Source organism: Tursiops truncatus, chromosome 20 (genome assembly GCF_011762595.2).
Source record: "Tursiops truncatus isolate mTurTru1 chromosome 20, mTurTru1.mat.Y, whole genome shotgun sequence".
Classification (NCBI taxonomy): Eukaryota; Metazoa; Chordata; class Mammalia; order Artiodactyla; family Delphinidae; genus Tursiops; species Tursiops truncatus.
The window spans coordinates 29034574-29061926 of record NC_047053.1 but is presented as its reverse complement, the minus strand read 5'-3'; the positions used below and the strand labels follow the sequence as shown (position 1 = coordinate 29061926).

The window sequence follows — 27353 nt, the reverse complement described above, 5'->3', positions numbered from 1 at the left end:
TAAGAGTTCAAAAGTGAGCAAAATAAACCATAGCATTTAGGGGTGCATACTTAGAGGGCAAAGCAAAAAAAAAAGCAAGCAGATCAGTAGTTACTGGGTTTTTGTTTGTTTGTTTGTTTTTTAATTAATTATTTAATTTTTGGCCGCATTGGGTCTTCATTGCTGCTTACAGGCTTTCTCTAGTTGCGGCGAGCGGGGGCTACTCTTCCTTGCCGTACGCAGACTTCTCATTGTGGTGGGCTCTAGGCGTGTGGGCTTCAGTAGTTGTGAGCCCAGTAGTTGTGGCTCGCGGGCTCTAGAGCACCGGCTCAGTAGTTGTGGCACACAAGCTTAGTTGCTCCACAGCATGTGAGATCTTCCCAGGCCAGGGCTTGAACCCGTGTGTCCTGAGTTGGCGGGTGGATTCTTAACCACTGCGCCACCAGGGAAGTCCTTCATAGTTACTTCTTAAGGAAAGGTATTAAGATAAGGGAGGGACACAGGCAGGATTTCTAGGCACTTAAATGTCCCTTTTTTGGTATTTATATGAGTGTTTTATGATTTAATTTATATATTTATATTTTATGCACTTTTCTGTATGTGTAATATTTCTAGTAAAAAAATGTTAAAGAAGAGAAAGACCAAAGGCTCAGTCTCAAAATAAACACTGGAAGCATATGATCAGCAACAATTTAATGAGGCCATAGCAGTTACAGGATTCTCAAATGGGTACAGTATAAAACCTGTCATAAAATTAGTAAGAAATGTAAGACAGAACACACTTCAATACTGGTACAACGGTAATAGCAGCTTTACAAATGTTTATCTATAGGATTTCTATAGTTTTTTTTTAAAATGAACCTTTATCTCACAAGAATGATCAAATCATTTAAAATAAATTGATACAGTACACAGTGGTTTATTAATATTATAAACATTATAAATGTCCCAGAAAATATTTACAAATACTCACTGGCTTTATTCTCAGTGATTATTCCCTTTAATTTCACTTAATATGAACATAGTAGCAGGTTTAAAAAAATTATTAGAAACAGACATATTTCTTTTTTTTAATATAAATTTATTTATTTTTGGCTGCATTGGGTCTTCGTTGCTGTGCACAGGCTTTCTCTAGTTGTGGCGAGCGGGAGCTACTCTTCATTGCACTGCGTGGCTTCTCGCTGCGGAGCACGGGCTCTAGGCACGCGGGCTTCAGTAGTTGTGGCTCGCGGGCTCTAGAGCGCAGGCTCAGTAGTTGTGGCACATAGGCTTAGTTGCTCCGTGGCATGTGGGATCTTCCCGGACCAGGGCTTGAACCTGTGACCCTTGCATTGGCAGGCGGATTCTTAACCACTGAGCCACCAGGGAATCCCAGAAACAGATATATTTCTTAACTTCCATTATCTGTTTAATTTGCATCCATAAATGTAAATATAAATGTGGGTCTCATGAAAAAAAGAACACTGTCCCCACGTCTGCCTTCCAGTTTGGTGACTTTCCACAACACTGTATTTGGCATCTCAAAGCTATATGTATCTGAGGAAATATAGGCATTTTGGGGAAATTGCTAAAATATCTCTCTAGCCTGAGATAACCAGGGGATATTTCAGAGATATCATCTTATGTAGCTGTTTCCTGTCGGGCTAGAAAGTTCAGTGAAAAACTGCCACTCCTTGTTTCCCCTCCATGAGAAGCTGCTATCCGTATTCTTGGAACTGCAGCGGAAGTTATCAGCATCAAAGCTAATCCTGTGCCTTCAGAGTCACACTTACCCTAATGAGAGTTCCTCTTCTTCCATATTTATCGCATTAGTGATTAGGGGTCCTGGCTGAAGCTAGAGTAGTGTCTACTGCTAAGTAGACATGTCTGACAAACTGGGGGCTCCCAGAAATTGGCAACTTTGTAGAAGACTGACTGATAGGGTTGCCAAATAAAATATAGGATGTTCAGTTGAATTTGAATTTCAGATAAACAACGAATAATTTTTTAGTATAAATATGTCCCATGCAATATTGGGGACATATTTAAACTTCAAAAAATTATTCATTGTTTAATGGGACATATTTATACTTAAAAGTTATTTGTTTATCCGAAATTAGACTTTGATGGGGTGTCATGTGTTTATATTTGCTAAATCTGTCAACCCTGTACTGTCAGGAAAAAGCAAAATCCAGTGAGGTGTGCATGATCACTGTTATTGAATCAATAGGTGGCTGAGGACAGGGAATCAGATCTCACAGTGAACCTGCTATGGACTTCAGAGAATCCTTGGTGGGGCACTGTGGAAAACACAAGGTTCCTGTTGAGGTCTTCATGAAATTTATATTTAGCGTCATGAATGTGGATAGCAGATATCAAAGTGAGGAATATCTCAGACTTCAGTAAGCCAAATATAACTACCTACCTAAGATGCTAGAAATGATATTCTAATTTTTTTAAAAACCATTTATTTATTGTTTTGGTTACGCTGGGTCTTAGTTGCAGCAGGCAGGCTCCTTAGCTGTGGCTCCAGGGCTCCTTAGTCGCAGCTTGCCAGCTCCTTAGTTACAGCATGTAGGCTCCTTAGTTGCAGTATGCGAACTCTCAGTTGCAGCATGTATGCAGGATCTAGTTCCCTGACCAGGGATTGAACCCAGGCCCCCTGCATTGGGAGAGCGGAGTCCCATCCACTGCACCACCAGGGAAGTCCCATGATATTCTAATTTTTAAGGTCACATTGGAGTTTTTGTTTCAAATTCTTTTGGAACAGTTAGGTTTGAATGGGGGATGGTTTTACTTCTTAATTGATTATAGGGAACAGAAATAAAATCTAGAGGGTCTGTTTTTTATGGTTAAGTTTGTAGCACTTAATGAATGCATGAACTTTACAGGCTGAAATACTTTGCTTTTCAATTACCTGAGACTACCCAAGATGAATGGGCACCAGGTTATTTTCTTAATGTCATAACTGCACCTATAGAGTAAAAATTAGAGTTATCCAGTTAAACTTGAATAACCTCCCCAACCTAAATTTGGTAATTGCAGGATAAACATCACTTTGGGGATTGCATTTTCCCATCTGTTCTATTATTGATCATGTAAACTAGAAAATATCCTAATACTTGCTTTATACTACAGTATGTATGGGCTCCATACATATTTTAATTCTTCGAATGAATTATATATTAATATAATTCTTTATACATACTACATTAAAAAAAGGATTGGGATAATATTATCTGTATATTTTATGGATCATCATATGGAGTCAGGCAGAGGTGGCATCATTTTGTTCATCAAAGCTGCTTGTAGAAAGTGGCAGAGTTTGAGTTGGGCTTCTAGGGTGAGCCAGCTATGAAAAGAAACAAAGGTCCCAAGTATAATATGAATTATGTTCTTGTGGCCAGCACAGCTCTTCTTCTTCCTCACTAACAAAACCCAGATTTTATGCAAGGCAGCAATGCATCTGGTTTCTAAAAACCACTTTTCCCCAGCTTCCCTGATATTATCAGAAGTTCCTGGATATCCCCTGTTTAAAGAGATGAAGGGCAGCTTAGTTAGCACACCCTTTTGCCCTTTGCCCTTCTTATCTTGCCTACAATGTGGACGTGAGGCTTCAGGAAGTGTTGATATTCTGCACCGTAAGGATGAAAGCCACATATTAAGGATGGAAGAGAGGTGATTACATGGTCAAGCTGCTGTACCCGTTACGCACTGCCTATTTCCCAAGGCAATATGCAGAAAAGAAAAATAAGGCCTTATTTGGTTAAGTCACTATAGTCAGATTTCTATTACGAGTAGGCAAATGCAAAGCCTAACTAATACAGTTGCTTCAGAATTAAACGAAAAAGGAAGTCTAAGGAGTGGGAAAAGTCATTCCATGTCTAACAACAGTTTTTACTAGATATCTTCTAGTAAGTGGATTTTGAGGAGCACAACATATGGCATAGGTCTTATGTGTGATTTTTGATGTCATTGCTCAATATATGGGTTTATCGTTCATTATATTTTTAATTGTTTCCACATTACGCAACCCACTATAGTAGTTATGGGGTAGGGCAGGGACAAAAAGGATCCTAGAGCTAAACAAAGAAAGGAAGTGAGGGTTCTTCCCTCTGCCCATCACAATTTGTGGTATTACCAAGGATCTGGGGGTGGACTCCTATTGGATGCTCCAAAAGGAGGAAAGAGGAATCCAGTCACACCTCCAAAGAAGGTCATATAGTGCCCAGGAGGACCAAGTTGATCGGCAAGAGGGAAACAAAGCTGTCCTGCAAAAGGCACTGATTCTCTCTTTTTTAAACGGTAGTTGATTTACAATGTTGTATTAGTTTCAGGTGTACAGCTTCAGATTCTTTTCCACTATAGGTTATTACAAGATAGTGAATATAGTTCCCTGCACTATACAGTAAATCCTTGTTGTTTATCTATTTTATATATAGTAGTGTGTATCTGTTAATCCCATGTTCCCAATTTATCCCTCCCCCCACCCCCCGCCTTTGGTAACTGTAAGTTTATTTTCTATGTCTGTGAGTCTATTTCAGTTTTGTAAATAAGTTCATTTGCATTATTTTTTTTAGATTCCATATAAGTGATATATAATATTTGTCTTTCTCTGCCTAACTTCACTTAGTATGACAATCTCTAGGTCCATCTGTGTTGCTGCAAATGGCAGTATTTCATTCTTTCTTATGACTGAGTACTATTCCATTGTGTATGTGTGTTTGCGTGTGTGTTTGCGCGTGTGTGTGTGTACCACATCTTCTTTATCCATTCATCTGCTGATGGACATTTAGGTTGCTTCCATGTCTTGGCTATTTATAAGTAGTCCTGCTATGAACATTGGTGTACATGTATCTCTTTTAATTAGAGTTTTTGTCTTTTCTGGATATATGCCCAGTAGTGGGATTGCTGGATCATATGGTAACTCTATTTTTAGTTCTTTAAGTAATCTCCATCCTGTTTTCCATAGTGGCTACACCAATTTACATTTCCACCGACAGTGTAGGAGTGTTCCCTTTTACCCACACCCTCTCCAGCATTTATTATTTGTAGACTTTTTGATGATGGCCATTCTGACCAGTGCATTTCTCCAATAATTAGCAATGTGGAGCATCTTTTCATGTTCCTGTTGCCCATCTGTATGTCTTCTTTGGAGAAATGTCTATTTAGGTCTTCTGCCCATTTTTTTGGATTGGGTTGTTTGTTTTTCTTGTTATTGAGTTGCATGAGCTGTCTGTATATTTTGGAAATTAAGCCCTTGTCAGTCACATTGTTTGCAAATATTTTCTCCCAGTCTGTATGTTGCCTTTTTTTTTTTTTTTTTTAAAATTCAGGTTGTATTCTGCTGTCTTTTTTGTTTTTTTAAGATTTTTTTGATGTGGACCATTTTTAAAGTCTTTATTGAATTTGTTACATTATTGCTTCTGTTTTATGTTTTGGTTTTTTGGTCTAGAGGCATGTGGGATCTTAGCTCCCTGACCAGGAATTGAACCCACACCCCCTGCATTGGTAGGTGAAGTCTTAACCACTGTACTGCCAGGGAAGTCCCTGTAGGCTGTCTTTTTGTTTTGTTTATGGTTTCCTTTGCTGTGTATAAGCTTACAAGTTTGATTAGTTGTCATTTGTTTATTTTTGCATTTATTTCTTTTGCAAAAGGCACTGATTCTTAACAAGGGAATGAAGGAAGGGAGGACAGTGCTGGGGTGGGAAGAGTGTCTGCAGTGGAGTTTGTGGTGTGTCTCTTGGCCCAGAGGGAGATGGAAATATAAGCTTCATAGCCAAAGAGGCCAGCAGCCCTGTGCCCCAGCACTCTAGCAGGGGTGGTGGAAGGATGGCTCCTTCTCACAGATCTGATGATAGAGGTGATCAGGGAGATGAGACAAATAGGGTTTGGAAGAAATCACACAAGGGCCAGCTGATGCACTGGATTTTGGTGTATGGGTCATACATGTAGGTGACAAAGAAGAAAGCTGCCAAGACCTTTTCTTATCAGCTCTGCATGATCTGACTCCTATCCCCATCTCTATTCCTATCTTTCTGTTACAGCCACACCGGCCACTTTTCAATTCCTCAGATAGACTGTGATCCCTCCCACAATGAGACCCTTGCACCTGCTGTTCTTTTTCCCTAGAGCTCTCCTCCCTGACATCCAAGGTGGGCTCACTCCACAGCTACCCTCTCCAGTTAATGCCTATTCATCTTTCAAGTCTTACCTCATCCCTTCCTAAGGGAATCTTTCCTAGATCATCCAGGCTAGATCAAGTTCCCCCCAACAGAATCTTTTTCCTTTCCTTCACAGAAGTTACTTCAGTGCAAAATTATACAAATTGTGATTATATGATTAATATCTACTTTCCCCACTAGACCGAAAGATCCAAGACAGCAGATCTGTGTCTGTTTTTGCTTACCACTATACCCCTGGTACTCCAGCACAGTGCCTGGCATATAGGAAGTGCTTAATAAATACTTATTAATGAAATTAATAAAGCCAGACGTTCATTGCTAAAGTGGAGATGATAATCCTAGCTATCTCATAGAATTTCTTGAAGCCTAAATATGAAAGTGCTTTATAAAGCATAAGGAACTGTTTTAAAATTACTATTATTAAGAAAGATGCTTTAGATTATGATTCTAAATAAATACATTTGAAGAAAAGGATCCAAAGTCTTTTTTTCCCTAAAGGCTTACCTGAAACTTTCTCTTCAAGGCCTGGGTCATTACTGGGGTCAGCCCAGTTCCTGTTTCCATATTTTCTTTATTGGTAAGTGGGGTTCCACCTGGGCTCCTGCAAAGGTATTGAAAATATTAGGAGCTGTGTTTTATGCTGAATTTTCAAATGAATTTAGAAAGCATAAAGTTAGGAGAGTGGATTACCTCTCTACATCGACTTTTCTGAGTAGTTTTCGCAGATCTAACTGGCTTTTACCAGGAGTACTGATAAAATACAGAAACAAAAGTTAGAGCTTGCCAGATTTTATAATTTTTCCAAAGCAAAGCAGTCATTTCTATAGGCAACATCCTAGAAAGTAGTTTGTTGCATTTGTTACTATTTATTACATTTAAAAATAGCAGTAGATGCAGATAGGAGCATAAAGTGATATAGTGATTCTAATAAGTAATAGTTTTTGACTCAGTAATTACACATGTAAGACTCCATCTTAGGGCAAAACTCAGCTATGCATACAGATGATGGACAAGGATGTTTACTGAAGAGTTATAGAAAAAAAAAAATCACAAACAATGTAAATGTCTCAAAACAGGATTTTTATCTATGAAATTCACATATTAAAAAACTGCATCTATTGAAGAAGTCAAAATGATGGTTTAAACTAATTTTTAATGAGATATGGGAAAGTTCATGACATATTAATGGGAAAATCCATATCTGTATGTATAATGATTATACACAGGTACACACATAAACATATCATATTTCATTGATTCCAAAACATAAACATATCATGTTTCATTAATTCCAAGAAAACTAGTTTTCTTATTTTATTATTTCTGAAATTGTGCTGCTTTGAAAATTCCTGATAATATTTCCCCCCCCCAATCTGTTATTAAATCAATGGTGTATTTTGTAATAAACAGCATCATGAAATGGAAATAATAGAGTATATGTCCAGAGAAAGACTAGAATGATAAACAACAGTATGTTAACAGTATGTGGCTATCTCCAATGATAGGATTATTTGCATGATTTTTGTTTTCTTCTTGAAACGTTTCTGTAGATTTCAATTTTCAATGATCGCATGTAACTTTTAAAGTTAGAAATAAGCAAAAAATCATTATTTTAAGTAGCAGTAGAGTGTAGTACTGTGTATTTCCTTACATTAAGACATTTGTAACTCGAGTTGATAACACTTTGGACTTCGGTTTCAGGGAAACGCACCGCAGGTCGGAGACAGTAACTAGTGGATTCTGTGCCTTTGGTGATGGTACAAGCTTTAATCACAAAATGAGACACTATTAAAAACACATTTAAAAATAGCATTCAAAATGTAAACATACTAAAACAATAAATATTTGAGTGCTGAATATGTGTAAGATATATCTATTCAATTTTTATTCCAAAGCTTCAAAGTATATCTCTGCCTCTTCAAACTAATGGTTGGTAGATAAAACTGCCTAATTAAATAATTTGGGGATTTACCTATTTTGTTGAGGAGATCCAAAATTACTCAAGAAAAAAAAAATCAAATACTTACCTCAGAATGGTTTCTATATTTAAGACTTATGCTTATTTTCCATTAAGGGACAACCAGGTTAAAAGCCGAAAGACCACATGTTTGGTCAATGACATCTTACCTTCCTCCTTTCATCAAAACTCTGTGTCTTCTTTAATTTCACAGTCAGTAGATCTTTAACTGTTATATGCATGGGTACATTTTTTTTTAATGGTCCAGCCTTAAAATACATGGAGAGGTTAGAATTCAAATTGGAACCAGGACATCTAGTCAAATGCAAATCCAAATCTAATTTTTAAAGACTCTTTAAAAATTAACTTAAAAATTAACTCTTATTTCCCCTAGGAGCCTATCAAATTCTTTCCATTCAACCAAGAACAATTCTGTTTTCAGTATCCATGGATGCTAACGCTATTGAAAAGTATTCACCAAAATGTAAGGCTTTGATAGTAAGAGATGGGCTAGTTCCTTGTAACTATGCATCTTCCTTAGGAGTCATTGTAATAGGACAGGAGATGAAGGAGTTCCTTAAATCAAAGTGAAAATTTGGGGACTTCCCTGGTGGCTCAGTGGTTAAGAATCCACCTGCCAATGCAGGGGACATGGGTTCGAGCCCTGGTTCGGGAAGATCTCACATGCCATGGAGCAACGAAACCCGTGCGCCACAACTTCTGAGCCTGCGCTCTAGAGCACGCGAGCCACAACTACTAAACCCGTGCGCCACAACTACTGAAGCCCGCGCGCCTAGAGCCCGTGCTGCGCAACAAGAGAAGCCACTGCAATGAGAAGCCCGTGCACCGCAACAAAGAGTAGCCCCCGCTCGCCACAACTAGGGGGAGCCCGCGCGCGGTAACGAAGACCCAACGTAGCCAAAAATAAAAATAAGTTAATTAATTTAAAAAATTTTTTTAAAGAGCAAGTTAAAAAAAAAAAAACAAAGTGAAGTTTTGCCTGATCTCCCTAAAAGGATGACTCAGTTCCCATAGAGGAAGGACGTATATTCAAAGAGGTATATATTAGGGCAAATATAACAATAGGCTCTGCATTTAATTCAGCCATTTTCAACCAAATATATCTGTAGTGAAAATTCAGCAGATTTTTAAATAGGGCCAGGCCTATCTTAGTGATTCACAAATACTCTGGTCCCCTTGGAAGATAAGTAACTCTAATGCAGACTGGTTCTCCAGCCTAATGGCATTATACTTTAGGATCCACAAATTCTTTTTATTCTGACTTCACTCACTAAGCTATCTTTGTTTTTAATTTGGTTTCCCAGAGAGATTTCCATTTTTGTAAAGAATCCAACAGGAATCTCCCACCTTGCTGGATTTCATTCATTTATCCTTGAAAAAAAATCACTTTCATTTCCAAATCCCACTTTCGTGCTCTCTCAGAGGACTGTGTCTTTAAAAACAATAATTGACATAATTAAGATATGGAAACAGAACAAAATGCAGCCCTTCCTGTCAAAGCCCTTAGCCCAGCCTTAAAAGGACACCTGGCTGTACTCCTTCATTACACACTGACCAAAACACACCTTTACTAGATTGTTTTTTACCTGATGTGCCTTAGTGAGATCAGATTTTCTGAGCAGCAAAGGTGCTGTCAGTGGTGGAGGCGGAGGGAGCGGGGGCGGAGGGGGAGGGGGAGGGGGCGGGGGCGGGGGCGGGGGCGGAGGATGACGACTGGCTGGCTGTGGCAGTGAGGTGGGCAGTACAGCCTCGGAGTCTCCAGGGGTGGTTAGAGCACATGCAGGCACATTTGTAAGTTTACCACGCATGTGACACATCTGACCACAGCTTGGACAGGAAGAATTTTCTGAGACGGCCTGGAAGAAAACGTTACAGTTGGCAACTGAAGAACAGATTTATTTGGTTCTTATGGTTGAGAGTCATCAAAACCATACCTACCATGTATTGAATGCTTTCTCAGTATACCATATGCTCCGTAATATTTTCTCATTTATCACAAGCTCATTCATTCATTCATATATTTGTTTTGTGTGTGCTATATGCCAGGCACTGTGGGTACAATATGAGCCCTGTCTGTCACCTCATCGAGCTGACAGTCCGGCGAGGAAGACAAGACATTAAACATACACAAAACACATTCAAAACAAACCAAAATGATACTTCAATAAGAGCCATGAAGTGTGCTGTGAGCATGAATAGTCAGAGGTCTGGGGAGTGATATTTAGCCATGATCTCAAAGATGAATTTAGCTTTAGCAGGTGAAGAAGGGAGAGAAAAACTGGGGGAAGAGTTCCTGGCAGAGGGAAAAACAATGCAACCAAGAATATAGTATGTTCAAGGAGCTGATAAAAAAGTTCAAGGGCCTGGAACATGACTGTTATGGGCTGAATTGTCCTCCCCCATTACAACTCATATACTGAACCCTCAACCCCCAGTACCTCAGAATGTGATTGTATTTGGAGATAGGGCCTTTAAAGAAGTGATTAAATTAAAAGGAGCCATTAGGGTGGGCTCTAATCCAATGTGACTGGTGTCCTTATATAAAGACGAAACTTGAACAAACAGGAGACACCAGGGATGCATGTGCACAGAGAAAAGACAATCTGAGGACATAGAAGGCAAGTCGAGGAGAAAGTCATTAGAAGAAGCCAACCCTACCAACACCTTGAGCCTAGACTTCTGGCCTCCAAAATTGTGAGAAAATAAATTTTTATTGTATAAGTCACCCAGTCTGTGCTACTTTGTTATGGCAGCCCTAGCAGATGAATACAACAACCCTAAGAAGTAAGGGGGCATACTACAGGCTGCTGTAACAAAGTATCACAAACTTGGTGGCTTAAAACAAAATTCATTCTCTCACAGTCCTGGAGGTTAGAAGACTGAAATCAAGGTGTCAGCAGGACTGCACTCCCTATGAAGGCTCCAGGGAAGAATCTGTTTCTTGTCTCTTCCAGCTTCTGGAATCTACTGGCATCCTTTGGTTTGAGGCCCCATGACTCCACTCTCTGCCTCTGTGGTCCCACTGCTTCTCCTCTTCTCTGTATGTTCTACTCTGCGTGTCTTTTATAAGGACACTTGTCACTGGATTGAGGGTCCCCCCAGATAATAAAGTATGATCTCCTCACCTCAAAATCCTTAACTCAATTATATATCTGCAAAGACCCTTTTCCCAAAAAAGGTAATATTTACAGGTTCCAGGGATTAGGACTTGGACATGTCTTTTGGGGGGCCATCATTCAGCTCACTACAGATGGCATCTTCCCACTTTATTGATGAAGAAACTGAGGTCCAGGTTGTGAAGTCCAGGTAATGAGGTGATTTGCCTTTCCTCCTCTGGTTAGCTCATCTTGAGGCACAAATTCTGGAAGTAGGGGTGTAATCCCGGAAGTGTCTCTCCAAACCAATGAGCACAATGTTTATTCTTTAGGTTTTAGACACTGAGAATAGGGGTCCTGCTTAGGGGAGTTCGGAGAGAGTGGATATTTATAGTTTTTTCCTGCCTACATCAGTCAAGAAAATAGAAACCACCCTGAGTATTTAGAAGAGGGGACATGTAATATAGTGAGTTGGTTATACTGCTGATGGAAGAGCTGAGAAGCACGCAGGGGACAGTGAGGCATCCCAGAGATTAGCAACGGCATAAAGCCATGAACACCCTGACACTGCATGGCCAAAGAGAAGGACAGTATAACCAGATCTCTGGAGCTGGGTTAACCCAGAGAATCTAGAAACATGGTTGACTTACCTAGTGGGAGCTGGAGTTAGGGAGGCAACAACAACAATTGCTGGAGAAATTGCCCAACACAGAGAACAAAGGGGAAAAATACCCCATCCTCTCTCTCCTTCTAATCTCTCATCAGTGTCTCCCATTAGTCCAGCACACCAGGAGCCAGATGACATGGAGCTTGGGAAATGTAGCCTGCAGGGGTCAGCCCCCCTCCAGCAGAGCCTCTGAAGTTTAAGGACTAGACCTGAGAGCAGACATGCCCAGAACTAGCACTAGCCTGTAGCCACTCCTCCTTCTAGTAAAAGCACACTGGGGTTCCAATGGGGGACAACCCCTTCCCTCCTTACCTAATTCTGGATTTGTTTTTCATTTGATAATACTAACCTTCAATGCTTCCTGGAGCTTGTGTAATTCACTTTCCAAAATGCGAAACCGTTGTTTTAGACTATGAAGTTCTTGGTGGCAGAAACGGGATGGAAAGATGGTGTCTTTCAATACTTCCAAACTCTGAAATTAAAAATAATCAAGCCTGAATCCAATGAGCAATATGATAAGGACAAGAAAGTGGTTTGATGTATGTTTTATAGAAGTGAAGGCAATAACAAGGACCTACTGTATAGCACAGGAAACTATATTCAATATCTTATAATAATTTATAATGGAAAATACTATGAAAATATGTGTGTATGTGTGTGTGTAACTGAATCACTTTGCAGTATACCTGAAACTAACACATTGTAAATCAACTATATTTCAATTAAAAAAATTTTTTTTATTGAAAAAAAAATTGGGCTTCCCTGGTGGCACAGTGGTTGAGAGTCTGCCTGCCAATGCAGGGGACACGGGTTCGTGCCCCGGTCCGGGAAGATCCCACATGTCGCGGAGCGGCTGGGCCCGTGAGCCATGACCGCTGAGCCTGCGCTCCGCAATGGGAGAGGCCACAACAGTGAGAGGCCTGCGTACAGCCAAAAAAAAAAAAAAAAAATTGAGGGCAGACATGACCACAAAATTTCATCTCATCTGAGTTTAGCCTGAGTGTCTGCTGACCTGAGCACACACACACATGAACACACACACCCAGTATGCAGAAAAACCGAAATGCTGAATATATGTATGTCAAACCCATACCCAGGCCATGCAGTTCTGAAACCAGTTGTATATAGACCATACTCTATTTGTCCAAAGCTTTACTGCATCTTTAAAATTGGGAAATTTGAAGTTCCAGGACGGTCTTAGCCAGCTTCTGCTAAGGGGTGTATCTGTTGAAGGAATAACCACTCTGTAGGAAAAACAAAACCAAACAAAGCAAAAACTCCTAAGTTGGAATTAGAATTAACTCCTAAGTCTAATTAAATAACAAGCTAGTTTTATAGTATGACTCAGGAGCAGAGACTATCTAAAGCCAAATTCTTCATTTACTTCTAGAATTCCCAGATTAACTTATGCAACAAATATTTATTGAGTAAATAAATAGTAATAAATAAAACAACATAGTAAACAAATAGGTATCTGAGATTTAGTAATGAACAAAATAGATAAAAATCCTGCCCTCATAGAATTTACAGTTTCATGGAAGAAAGGTAAAAATAACTAAATGAATAATATATGTGGGTTGTTAGGTAGTGAACAAATGCTAAGGAGCAAAAGATAAAGCAAGAGAGGGAATGTGAAACGTTGGGTGGAGGTGAAAATTTAGATAGGGTAGCCAGGGAATGTCTCACCGAAAAGGTGACTTTTGAGAACAAACGTCAAGGAAGTGAAGAAACTAGCAGAGCAAATATTTGGGATAAGAGCATTCCTGGCAAGAGCAATATTAAGTGCAAAGGCCCTGAGGTGGGAGTTTGCCTGAGGTGTTTGAGGAATAGCAAGGAGGCCAGATGACTAGGGTGGAAAGATTGAAGGAAGAGGATTAACAGATAATGTGAATCAGACCATAAAGGTCTTGTTGGTCATACAAAGGATTTTCATTTTTACTCTGATAGAGGAAGACCTTGGAGAATTTCAGCAGAGGAGCAATACGAAATGATTTTAATAGGCTCACTTTGGCTGCTATGTTGAAATACACTGCAGAGGCAGCAAGGGCAGAGCAGGAAGACCAGTTAGAAGGCTTTTGCAACATTCGGGAGAGAGAGGAGTCAAGGATGGTATCATGGTTACTGCTTTTTGAGGGTCTGTTTGTTTTAAAATTTTTTCTGTAAAGAGACCTTTAACAAAAAATGTATAAATATGTTATTGTGAAACCTACTGCCTTAGAGTTCTTAGATTTTAGAGTCTCTTTCATCACTAAGTTACCAGGTTTATACAATTAAATCGACTAGGAAAGTAGAAAATAGTTACTGTGCACCTCAAACACAATTCCTTGTGATTTTTACTTCATTTGAACTCTTAAGCTATGATCGCTACATAAAATCAGGACGCTCAGTTAAAATTTAATTTCAGATAAAGGGTGAATAACTTTTTAGTATAAGTATGTTAGAAATGTTGCATGGGACAATACAAAAAACTCATTCATTGTTCATCTGAAATTCGAATTTAACTGGGTGTTCTGTATCTTTATTTGCTAAATCTGGTAACTTGTTCCTAAAATGATCAGATTTTTAATATTTTCTCTGTTCCATATTACGCCTTACCTTTCTGGTGAGGGTGGTGGAGCGGGAGGTGTAACTAGCTTAGACTGAAAGTGAGAGGCCTCTTTTCTTTTGAAAAATCTTTTCGCTTTGGCTTTTAGCTTTCTTCTTCGTTGCTTGAACTTGGGCATGGTTTCTGTAGAGAAAATTTGTTTTTACGTTTTTTATTGAGGAATAATACGTATACATAGAAAATACACAAGTTTTAACTACAGTTCAATAAATTATCACAAAGTGAACACATTCTTGTAACCGCCACCTTGGTTAGCAAATAGGTCACCACCAGCAACCCAGAGTCCCCTTGAGGCAGGAGATAGATGGGCCCCAGGCTGAGCAGCTGGAATCTGTCCCCTGTAGACAGATATTTCAAGATGAAGATAATGGCAGGAGCAAGAAGGAGCTGAGTTCTGTTTGGATAAAAAGCTAAAGAGACCACATATTTCTCATTCTTGAGGTCAAGGAGACCCCCAAGCGACACATGTGCAAAAAGGATCCTTGGGGAGGGGGAGCCAGACCATAATATGTTCTGCTAACTCCTCAGAGACCAAAGATGGAATCCATCTCGGCTAAAAGATGTGCATGCACACAGGGGAGGGCCCTGTGCCAGACCAAACATGGACTCAAAGTCAGACAAAGCAAGATGATTGGCCAGTGGTAACCCAGAACTGCCCCCATATAAGTAACATAATCCACCCCAAAAGTGTGTGCCGCTCTCTCTCTCTTGCTCTCTGAGTTCACCCGTGCTTTCTCTGCATGTATCTTCTCTCCTAATAAGCATGTTACTTGTCTCACTACTTTTTGTCTCTTTGCCGAATTCTTTCTTCAAAGCAGACAAGCACCAGGGCAGTGCTGTGGTCAGGGTTCAATCCCTGGTCAGGGAACTGAGGTCCCACTTCAAGCCACCGCAGGCTGGAGCCACCTCACAGCCACCCAAGATCACCCTAAACTGGAGGAAAATTTAAACCCAGATTTAAACTATCTCTAGAGATACCTTGGCTTTGGCATTATATTACTCTCTAATTTTGTTTTTGTTTTGCTTGGTTTGCTTTTCTTCATTAAGTCAAGTGAATTTCCCTTTCTTTATAATGAAATCAAGCAGGACCTTTCAGGGCCTTCCCAGTACAAAAGCCCTTTTTGTTCCCTTTCTCTTGTTTGTAGAAAAAAGACTTCAGTCTCCTAAGCCTTCCTCAAGTTCCAAAGAGCAGACTCAAGCAGTTACTAGTTAGAGAAGTGAGGGAATGCAGAAACAATGATAGGTTAAACAATAATTCAGAGATAAAACAGTCACAGGACTCCTAGTTCCTCCTCAAGGGATATATATAATGATCTGATGCATATCTTTGTGTTGTCCTGCAGAATCTAAGACCACACCCCCCAGGTAAAAGATGGTTACCACATGCTGACCACCAACATTTAGACCCCAGACTGGTTAGAACCATAAATGTTGATGATTAAGATTCCCCAGATATCACCCTGTTACCTTACCACCAACCAAAAAGTTGAAAGTCCGCCAGCTGATCAGGCATCCTATTACCCTCACCCCTAATGCTGCCTTTAAAAATCCTTGCCTGGGCTTCCCTGGTGGCTCAGTGGTTAAGAGTCCACGCTTCCACTGCAGGGGCTGTGGGTTCGATCCCTGTTCTGGGAACTCCCGCATGCTGTGTGATGCAGCCAAAAAAAAATCCTTGCCTGAAAGCCATGGAGGACTTTGGCGCTTTTCAGCACCAGCTGCCCTTTCTCCTTGTTTGGTGCCCTGCAATAAACACTGTACTTCACCACAACCTGGTGTCAGTTGATCAGCTTTGCTCTGAGTTGGGTAAGTGGACCTGAGTTTGGTTCGGTAGCAATAACAGAGAAGATGGCTACAGTTCGGTTATGTCAGTTATTAAAAGGAAGTAAATTTCTTTGCTGGTAACATTTACTGAGATTCCAATGTACAAAGTTGAGTTGGTAGTGAAAGAAAAACAAAACTAACCATTTATATAATGCCCATTTACTTTTAGACACCTTCACATACATTTTTTTCAGTGAATCTTCATTACCGTGCAAGGTATTTTTCCTGAGGAAGAGGATTTTTATTCCCATTTTTACATAAGAATAAATTGAGGCTTAGAAAGATGAGATGATTTATCCAATGTAATGCAATAAAGCATTAAGTCCAGATTCATAAGTCTCCAAAGACCACTTTCTTCCTAATACACTGTGATGCAATAGTAGAATAGGTGATATACAACAAAATAACAATTACCCCAAATCTAAGACATGGGTGTGTCAAAACATTTATTTTAAAGCACTTTTAAACACTAACTAGTATATTTAGATTTTAACCCAGAATCCTTTTCTGAAGAAAATTAAGTCAGAGCTGGTGTGATGTGAAGAAGTGCTTTGCTGGTTTCAGTTTTTGCTACCTGAGGAACAAAGATGTCCTTATTCAAGTAGCAGAACTAAAAATGGTCTCAAAGGCTGGGCCTCCTTCTCTTCAAACTTACATTTGAATAGGAACAATTGGTCTTTAAAATACACATTCATTCCACTTTTGTTCACCCTGTAACCCTCCAGTACTTGGTATGTAGCTCTATGCTTGCTCAGCTCTCAGATTCCAAGGGCTGAAGAACCTCCCCCAGCTCCAATGTGGATAGTAAAAACTAAGAAATGTTTTAGTTCCAAGAGCACTGGACTCGCAGAGGGCACCCTCCATGGCAATGGGTGATAGAACGTATGTCAACAAGTGGTCTAGGAGTAAAGTTTCTTGATAGCATCTTATTTAACAAATTGCCAGACCTCAGATTAACAGCGTATTTCTTAACTGTTCTTACAGGCTTGGGAGACATACCCCAAGACACCTGATTTCACCTTTATTGCATCACTTTTCCTTTCAACTGAAATAATGAATAAAGGCTAAGTGGGGATTATTAAACACAAGGGATATCTACAGGATTAAAAAAAACCCACAAAACAAAAATACTACGAATGAAGATATTTAGGAAAGCCTCAGGAAGCAACAAAAAACTTATGGTTGCTTGGAAAAGAAATTAAACCTCATCAAATCCATGGCCAAGACTACCTGTCAAGAAATGTCACTGGAAACCTCTATCCAAGGCCCAGAGTTCACTGGTTGGGATCCCCAGAATCTGAGATTTCCCCAGTAACCTCCCCTTCCTGTCTTCCGTCTGCCCCTTCACAGCCCTCCCCCATTCTGTTCCTGTTCCCTCTCTCACCTGCCTTGATGTCTTTTGTTAGAGAGCAAACTGACACAGAGAACTGGCCTCCGGCCTCCCTTTTTCCTACATTCACCAATCAATCCCTCAGTTATGAAAACAGACTTTAGAAAGGAGCTGGATGTTCTGGTTAAACTCAGTGGATTGACTCTATACCTTAACCTCCACTCCAGTGGTGTGTTGGGATTAGCCCCAACTTTTACATTTTTAGGAAGTCTGTGAGCCAGTTGTTAAACAAATCTACCATTTAAATTAAGTTATATAAACTTACAATTAGGTAATTTATATTTTAAAAGATAATCAATACACAAAACTCACCACTCCCTAATGATCTTACTATTATGTATGCTCTTGAGGTTTTGGTTTTTTTTTTTTTTTACCTGATTGTATCTATACAGTGAAAATGCTTTAGAATGGTGTATTATTGCTCATTTTTTCCCAACTGCACATTCAGTGACTTCATATTGGAAACTTGAAATTGCCCATGATGGGAGAATTTACACCACGGCTATTATAAAACACTACAAATTAAGGCTTGGTTTATTATTTTGTTGATTGTTAAGAAAGTGATGAAAAGAATGTTAATAGTGCAGATTAAACTTAAAAGTGTATCTTGTCTGTAGTTACATTGTGAATAGCACAAAAAAATTGAGGAGTATTATTCCAGTATTTGAAAATGATTATCTGATTCATCAGAGGTTGCTTACTGAAGTGAAGTTCCAAAATAAATCTTTGTGTTTTGCTTTTGTCTTACTTCACAGAGTAAATGAAAATATAAACCAACATTCATATCGGGACTAAGCTTGTTCATAGATTGCAACCACAGGTTGGTTACAAATAAAAGAAGTCTATAAAAATCAATAATAGCATTTTGTGAGAATCAATTGGCTATGAAATTTATATATTTTATCATTGCTTATAATAATTATGTTATATATCATAACAGTATATAATATCAGTAATTTATAATAAAATTATGATATATATATTTATAAATATTTATTAGCACACTACTGGTGGAGCATCATGAAAACATCATGAAAAAGGCAGTAAAGGAATAAAAAAGGCATAAACCCACAGGACGAAGAATGGGAGTAGACCCTATAATAGATGATAGATGTGAACTAAATCATCTACAAGTAGTAGTAACTGACTTGGCAAAGCAGAGGAAAGCTGAGGCTTGCCTGCCTGGTAGGGAAGCCAAGCCAACAGGAAGCAAGACCATTCCCAGAACTCTGAGAAGATTCGGGACTTGAAAGCACCTAGCTCCTTTGAAGGTTTGGGGTAGGGCTTAAATTGGATTGATTAAAAGTCTTTATAAGAATTGGATAGGCCTTTGACTTCTGCCCTCCCATCCTTACAGCCAGGCAGTGTCCTGGCTTTCATTTTATGGACAGGTTTATTCTCTGGAGAAGTCGAACCTAGAGGTGCTGAATTTGGGTCACCAAGCATAGCAGGGTCATGTCTCTGTCACTATACAGAAGATAGGGGATGATCCTAACCGAAAAGTGAGACTTTCAATCCCCTTCCTCAGCTCCGCTCCCAAAATACAGGCCACCAAGTTTTTTTTGTTTTTTTTTTTTTGGGCTGCATTGGGTCTTCGTTGCTGCGCGCGGGCTTTCTCTAGTTGTGGCGAGTGGGGGCTACTCTTGGTTGTGGTGCGCGGACTTCTTATTACAGTGGCTTCTCTTTGTTGTGGAGCACAGGCTCTAGCCGTGCAGGCTTCAGTAGTTGTGGCACATGGGCTTCAGTAGTTGTGGCTCATGGGCTCTAGGGCACAGGCTCAGTAGTTGTGGCGCAGGGGCTTAGTTGCTCCGCGGCATGTGGGATCCTACCAGACCAGGGTTTGAACCCGTGTCCCCTGCATTGGCAGGTGGATTCTTAACGACTGCGCCACCAGGGAAGTCCTACAGGCCACCAAGCTTAATTCTCAGCCTCAAACCCCCACATCTCTCATTCCTCCTGGAGGAGACTAGAAGATTCTTCTCCAGGGAAATTGACTGGCCCAAGAAAATAGACCTACAGATATTGACATTTGGGGTTCTAGCCAAAGTGGCCAAGTCCTTGATGATCAATTACCCACTGTGGTGCCCACAGGTTGACAATATCCACCTCCACTACTTTGAGCTGCCAATCAATTATCTTTTTTGTGTATTCCTTTGATAAATAACAGCCAAGGATCATCAATCATTTTAGGAAAAGTCTTTACCATGAAGAGCAGAGACCAAAATAAACAGGGAGAGAGGAAAAAAAAAGAAATGGATAAATTACCTAGTGTGTTTGATCATTCCGAGCAGAATTTGCTGTTTTTTCTGTAAAGTTAGGGCCAAGTTACTGATAAGAGCTTGAAAAAGTAAGCATATTAAAAATGTCTGGGAGGGGGTGGGACTTCCCTGGTGGTCCAGTGGTGAAGAATCCGTCTTCCAATGCAGGGGATGAGGGTTCGATCCCTGGTCAGGGAAATAAGATCCCACATGCCGCGGGGCAACTAAGCCCACGCACCACTAGAGAGCCTGCCTGTTGCAACTACTGAGCCCACGCCACAACTAGAGAGAAGCCTGTGTGCTGCAATGAAAGATACTGTGCGCCGCAACTGAGACCCAGTGCAGACAAATAAATATTTTTAAACATTTGTGTTTAAAAATAATTAAATAAAAAAATAAAATATTAAAAAAAAAAAGTCTAGGAGGGGGAATTGCCTGGAGGTCCAGTGGTTAGGACCTGGTGCTTTCATTGCCATAGCCTGGGTTTGATCCCTGGCTGGGGAACTAAGAGTCCACAAGCTGCAGGGCGTGGCCAAAAAAAAAAAAAGTCTAGGAAAAAAGTTCTACAAGAAAAGAAGTGAAATCATAGTAATACTGTATGTTCAGCTGTTACACAATATTTTATAAAATATTTAATAAATATTTTATAGTATAAACACTGAATGTTTATTTAACTAAAAATTATGATATATTGGGAAGACAGAAGGAAAGAAGGAAAGAAAGTGGAAATCAGCAGTTGTCTAAATTTATATAATGTTTAACCCATTGGGGGGAAGAAAGAAGGAAGAGTATTATAAACATGTTACTTAGAAACATGGAGGTAAACACCAGAAACAGTTACAAAAGTGGATAGGGTTGCCTTTGGCAAGTGGGAGTCAGGATTATAGAGAGAGGATTAAAAGGACTATCGTTTCTTGTTTGTTTCTTTCTAAATATAAAAAGCCTTCCGGTAGTATTGGACAGTTAACCTTTGGTATGTACTATTAGCTGGAAAAATAAGAGTACCACCATTCTGAAACAGGGCCATCATTTTCTAGCCCTTTCCTGGTGGTTGTTCCAGCGCCCATGCCTTCAAATTTCTAAAGAGTTCTACATAAGCCAATGTATGTCATTTTGGAAATTATTATTATTATTATCATCATTATTTTTTTGGCTGCCCTGGGTCTTCATTGCTCTGTGCGGGCTTTTTCTTTTCTTTTCTTAATAAATTTATTTATAAATTTTTATTTTTTGGCTGTGTTGGGTCTTCGTTGCTGCATGCGGGCTTTCTCTAGTTGTGACGAGCGGGGCTACTCTTCATTGCAGTGCGTGGGCTTCTCATCGAGGTGGTTTTTCTCTTGTTTTGGAGCTTGGGCTCTAGGCACGTGGACTTCAGTAGTTGTGGCGTGTGGGCTCAGTAGTTGTGGTGCACAGGCTTAGATGCCCCGTGGCATGTGGGATCTTCCTGGACCAGGGATCGAACCCATGTCCCATGCACTGGCAGGCGGGTTCTTAACCATTGGACAACTAGGGAAGTCCAGAAATTATTTTTTAAATGAAAAAAAATCTGGGAACTAAATCATATTTTCTCCTCTCTCTTCTCTGTGTGTGTGTGTGGGGGGGGATGTCCTGGGCCCTGGGTCATTATTACTATTTAATAACTTTCTAATTCAATACAGTAATTGACACATGCAGAGAATTAAGAGAATATGTCAAATCTGTCAGGATAGAAAGATGCAGTCTGAGATAATTCCTAGATTAACGTTATATTAAAAAATAATCATAGCTCTTCCAAAAGTGAAAGATAATGAATTCCTACCTCAAACAGGACAGAGGACACAGCAAGCTAAGGTTTGTTTTATTATCACTGCTTTACTAAAAGCTTTAGATACTCTGCAGAGGATAACTGTCCAATTATAAAAAGAGTACAGAGCAATCTTTATCTAGGTGAGACATGTAAAGTCCCCTTTCCAAAAGAGTAATGAGACATACAAATTCTTTTTGCTAGATTAGGTGGGATTCCAATTGCTAACACTAGACAGAAGCTCATTCTTTCATGATTACTCAAAGCATTTTTCCTATCTCTTAAATTGAAAAATATACTTCCTTTCTTTTTACTTGCCTTGTTTTGAAAAGAATCTAAGGCCAATTAAAAACAAAAACAAATCTGTACCACAACATTAAAAAAAAAAAAAAAGAAAAAGTGAGGAAATTAGAATACTCCATTATAGAATAGGCTATACGGGCTTCCCTGGTGGTGCAGTGGTTGAGAATCTGCCTGCCAATGCAGGGGACACAGGTTCGAGCCCTGGTCGGGGAAGATCCCACATGCCACAGAGCAACTAGGCTCGTGAGCCACAACTACTGAGTCTGCGCATCTGGAACGTGTGCTCCGTAACAAGAGAGGCCGCAATAGTGAGAGGCTCGCGCACCACGATGAAGAGTGGCCCCCGCTTGCTGCAACTAGAGAAAGCCCTTGCACAGAAACAAAGACCCAACACAGCCAAAAATAAATAAATAAATTAGAATAGACTATATTAAAATTATATATTATTCATAAACATGAATCAGAAATAATTCTCTGATTAATTCATCCTGTCCCTTCTCCTTACCATCCCTCCCCTTTCTGTCTTGTATCTTCAGTTGCCTTCACCATCTTTCCCTGGGCTCTCCCTAGTTTTCCATCTTTTTTTAATTTTTATTTTTTAATTTTTTTTATTTTTGGCCGCGTTGGGTCTTCATTGCTGTGCATGGGCTTTTTCTAGTTGCAGTGAGCGGGGGCTATTCTTCCTTGTGGTGCACGGGCTTCTCATTGCAGTGGCTTCTCTTGTTGCAGAGCACAGGCTCTGAGCACACAGGCTTCAGTAGTTGTGGCATGTGGGCTCAGTAGTTGTGACCTGCGGGCTCTAGAGCGCAGGCTCAGTAGTTGTGGCACATGGGCTTAGTTGCTCTGCGGCATGTGGGATTTGGACCAGGGCTCGAACTTGTGTCCCTTGCATCAGCAGGCGGATTCTTAACCACTGTGCCACCAGGGAAGCCCTGTCTTTTGATATAGTCTATTTTCCCCTACTCTTTTAATTTTGAAAAATTTCAAACCTTGAGAAAATTTATAAGAATAGTATAATTAACACTCATATATCATTTGCCTAGATTCACCAACTGTTATCTGTTAATTATCTCTCTTCATAGGGGTATATATATATGTGTGTGCAATGTACAATATATATTATACATGATAATGTATAAAATATATAACCACGTGTTTATGTAATTTATATAATTTTTACATATCATATTACACAGACACACCCCTATACAGAAAGATAACAGTTGGTGAATCTAGGTGCATGATATATGACTATTTATTATACTATTCCTGTAAATTTTCTCAAGGTTTGAAACTTTTCAAAGTAAAAAATATAATATATAATAAACGTACATAAATATAAAAAATATTTACACATGCATAAAAGTTTTTAGTTTTTGACTGAGCAGAGTTAGCTGCAGACATCATACTTCACTCCGAGATACTTTAGCTTCAGTTTCCTTACATGAACATGGACATTATTCTACAAAACCACAATCAGGAAATTTTACTTTTGAATATAGTCCATATTCAATTACTATTCAATAGTCTGAACAATATCCTTTACAGCTGCTTCCTTTCCCTCTCCACATTGCATTTATTTACTTATTTGTTTTTAAAGATTTAATTTTATTTATTTTTGGCTGCATTGGGTCTTCGTTGCTGCACGCGGGCTTTCTCTACTTGTGGTGAGCAGGGGGCTACTCTTCGTTGCACTGTGTGGACTTCTCCTTGTGGTGGTGTCTCTTGTTGCGGTGCACTGGCTCTAGCATGCAGGCTTCAGTAGCTGTGGCTCATGTGCTCTAGAGCACAGGCACAGTAGTTGTGGCAGAGGGGCTTAGTTGCTCTGCAGCATGTGGGATCTTCCTGGACCAGGAATCAAACCCATGTCCCCCGCACTGGCATGTGGATTTTTATCTACCACTCCACCAGGGAAGACCCTCTCCACATTGCATTTAACTGTAGTATCTCTTCAGTCTCCTTTAATTTATAACAGTTCCTCAGCCTTTTTATATAAGTATTTGCCTTTCTTCATGTTTATATTCTTGAAGAATTCCAGCTAGTTGTTTTGGAAAATGTTCCTCAGTTTGGATTTGAGTGTTCCTCCAGTGATCTTCCTACCTTCAGTCCTTCTCCTTGCCAGTTTATTTTCTACAGTGTTCTGGAGTTAGTCTTTTTTTTTTTTTTTAATTATTTTTTAAATTGATGTATAGTTGATTTACAATGTTGTGTTAATCTCTGCTGTACGGCACAGTGATTCAGTTATACACATTCTTTTTCTTTTTAATATTCTTTTTCATTATGGTTTATCACAGGATATTGAATATAGTTCCCTGTGCTATACATTAGGATCTTGTTGTTTATCCATTCTAAATGTAATAGTTTGCATCTACCAACCCCAAACTCCCAGTCCATCACCCCCCCACCCCGACTCCCGCTCCACCACCCTTGGCAACCACAACTCTGTTCTCTATGTCTTTGAGTCTTGTTTCTGTTTTGTAGATAGGTTCATGTGTGCCATATTTTAGATTCCACATATAAGTGATATCATATGGTATTTGTCTTTCTCTTTCCGACTTACTTCACTTAGTATGATAATCTCTAGTTGCATCTGGAGTTAGTCTTTTAAAACAAAAATATGACCCTGATATTCCCTGTTTAAAAGCATTTGAAGGATACTTATCACCCACTGGATAAACCAAATTCCTTAGCATACCTTTCAAAGCTTTTCACAATTCAGCTCTAACAGCCCTTTGCAGGCTCATCTCTTCTAATGATTAACAGTTTGTACTTCAGGCAAACCAAACACCAGATACTTTCTATAGTGTTATCAGTCTTTCCCCCTGCTTGGGATATCCTCCTTCAGGTCAATTTATGTAGCCTTCCAGATTCAGTTACTTTTTTTTTTGCCACGCCTTGCGACATGCAGGATCTTAGTCCCCCAGCCAGGGATTGAACCAGTGCCCTCGGCAAAGGAAGGGCAGAGTCTTAACCACTGGACTGCCAGGGAGGTCTCTCTTTGTCTTTTTGGTGAGTGCTTATAATCCTCCAGGTACTATGGTAGGTGCTAGGATACAATATAGTCTCTGTCCTTATGGAATGTTTACTGGCTGATACGTCATCTCTTTTGTGCTTCTATAGCACTTTATACACACCCTTATTGTGACATTTATTATATTGCATTGTAATTTTTGTTTGCATGTTTGTCACCCCACTGGATTTGAGTTTTTCAAGGGTAGGATAAATTTTATTCATCTGTTTCCCCAGGACCTAGAGTATAGCAGGCATTAAATACCATTTCATTCAATAAATGAATGAAAGAATAGCAAGTGTTCTCTATTTTGATTAAGGAATATGCTTTAATACCATTCCAGAAAATCTCTTGGTGAGGGAGATTTTTAATTCTTCAAATCATACTGCACCTTCATATGGTTAAAGGATGGGTCCAAAACTATTTCCAGTAGGAAGATGCAATAAATAATAGAGTAAGAATTACACTCCTCTGCATGAGTTGGCACTGCTGCTTCTATTAAAACTCCACCCTGTGATACAAAAAAATGCTTTTGGTCAGGGGGTACTTACAAAGCTGTGGCAGCAACAGAAATTGAAACCAAGTCCTATGTCTAATTTATAATGAAAACTAATGCCCAGGTTTTTGTTCTTTTTCTTCTTCCTCTTTTGTTCCCTTTTGGCCTAGCCCATACCTGTTGGATCACGTTTGCATAATCAACAATAAGTAATGAAAGTCAGGTGCCTTAAGGCACAACTTTCAGATAAACATCACTGTTTATCTGCTGTTCTGAATTATCTTCCAGGGTAAGATGACCTTTATAGATTATGTTGACATAGATCCCGGGGGCCACAGACCACTGGACTAAAGACAGGGTAGACCGCAGATGACTAAGATGATTAACCTCAGCTCCTTTGTTCTTCCCCTTTAAAAACCCCTAACTCAGAGACCAGTTGGAGTGACTTGTCTCCCACTTCCTCGCCTGGCTCCCTGCAATAAAATCTTTGCTGCAAGCTCCCGCTGTCAGTTTGGCTTTCTGCACTGCGGGCACAGGAGCCCTTTGTTCGGTTTAAAAACGACAATTGGATTTCTTTAATATTGTCCTAAAACACATTTTTATGGAAAAACTGTGTTTACACTCCCACAAACAGCTTTCTGTCAATTAATCACTTTCCATTACCAGTTCAACTGATTCCTCTTGAACATCCATAGGGCTATTGCTGGTACTTGCTTATATCTAAATTACATTTTATGTTGTGCAGCATTATTTTGTTAGCTCCTGTCTTGTTTCTCTAGAGATTGCGGTTCCCTAAAGCTTAGTCCAGCACAGTACTAGTCACATAGAAAAAAGGACACACTTTTTAAACTGATACTCTCCCAGAAAGTCGGACGATATTAAGACTATATTAAGGAACATAGTACTACTCCCTATCAAAAAGTGTATGTTCTCAAACTTAAAGTGCATAAGAATCACGGGGCGGGGGGAGGTCTTGTTAAAATGCATATTCTGATTCAGTAGGTCTGGGTGGAGCCAGATAATCTGTATTTTAAACAAGCAGCCAAGTGATGCCGATGCTGTTGGCCCGCGAACCACGTTTGGAACAGCAAATATGTAAAGGACTGTGCAAAAGGAAGGCGACTTTGCTCCAAAACATATTTTTGAAGAGCGTTAATTAAATAAAAGTATGATTAAAGTGGAGCCAGGCGGAGCACTTCTTACCCAGCCTTAAACCTCCTCTTTTCCGATCCGTCTCCCCTCCGAGTCCAGCGAAACTTCCCACCTCTGTAAACCGTAAGACCACAAGCAGCAACAGGCCCAGCTACGGAAGATGCGAGCCCAGGTAACGTAGAAAGATACCCCTGCACTTACTAGGCTAAGAGTCCGGGGATTCGATGGGGTCCCGGCAGTGGCCTCTCCCTCGCCATAAAGAAAAATTCAAAATTAAAACCTTATCGTGTAGGGACCAATCGTAGCCTTGGTCTTGCCACAATTCGCTCTGCGTGTAGTGTAGGATCACAGCTTGGCTTGTGATTGGCTGAGGTAGAGCCACACTCCGACCAATCAGAGCCGAGGCGCTTCTTGTATGAATATGGAGGAAGGCGGGAGCGAAGTGGAGGGGAAGCTGGAGAGGAAAGGTGTGTCACGTCTTCTTTGCTGTTTCTGGAAGCTTTTGTGTAATTGGTTGGCTCTTCTTCCGATTACACCAATCGCAAGCTCTTCTCTGCTGAATTCTAACTGTGAAATTGAAAGTAGAGATGAGGGTGCAGCCAATGGAAAAAAAAAAGGGTACAGGAGCCAATCCTCCTGCGGCGTTTTGTG

At 39.9% G+C, this 27353-nt stretch overlaps 1 protein-coding gene across 5 annotated transcripts; it reads right to left on the bottom strand.

Annotated features, from left to right (window-relative positions):
- Positions 1–657: 657 nt before the first annotated feature.
- On the bottom strand, positions 658–27291 carry PRR11 (proline rich 11). 5 transcript variants are annotated; one of them, XM_033848125.2, is made up of 10 exons: positions 26904–27291; positions 14480–14612; positions 12978–13128; positions 12234–12356; positions 9709–9978; positions 8272–8370; positions 7796–7908; positions 6835–6894; positions 6649–6745; positions 658–3310 (listed from the first exon to the last, which is right to left on the bottom strand). In XM_033848125.2, exons 2-10 carry the CDS (start codon positions 14605–14607, stop codon positions 3227–3229), a joined length of 1125 nt encoding a protein of 374 aa, XP_033704016.1. In that variant the 5' UTR covers positions 14608–14612; positions 26904–27291; the 3' UTR covers positions 658–3226. The 5 variants fall into 5 exon arrangements, with proteins under 5 accessions (XP_033704016.1, XP_073653304.1, XP_073653307.1 ...); XM_073797203.1 differs by having other exon boundaries at positions 658–1332; XM_073797206.1 differs by having other exon boundaries at positions 658–1332; positions 13020–13128.
- Between the last annotated feature and the right edge of the window lie 62 nt (positions 27292–27353).

What these genes read in the sequence shown, in the direction of transcription:
- PRR11 (XM_073797203.1), bottom strand. Translation starts at nt 14,607, where the DNA reads ATGCCCAAGTTCAAGCAACGAAGAAGAAAGCTAAAAGCCAAAGCGAAA. An exon ending in CCACCACCCTCACCAGAAAG is followed by an intron (nt 13,129 to 14,479) that starts GTAAGGCGTAAT and finishes TTTTTCCTACAG; the next exon opens with AGTGGTTATTCCTTCAACAG. An exon ending in AGAAAAGTCGATGTAGAGAG is followed by an intron (nt 6,746 to 6,834) that starts GTAATCCACTCT and finishes ATACCTTTGCAG; the next exon opens with GAGCCCAGGTGGAACCCCAC.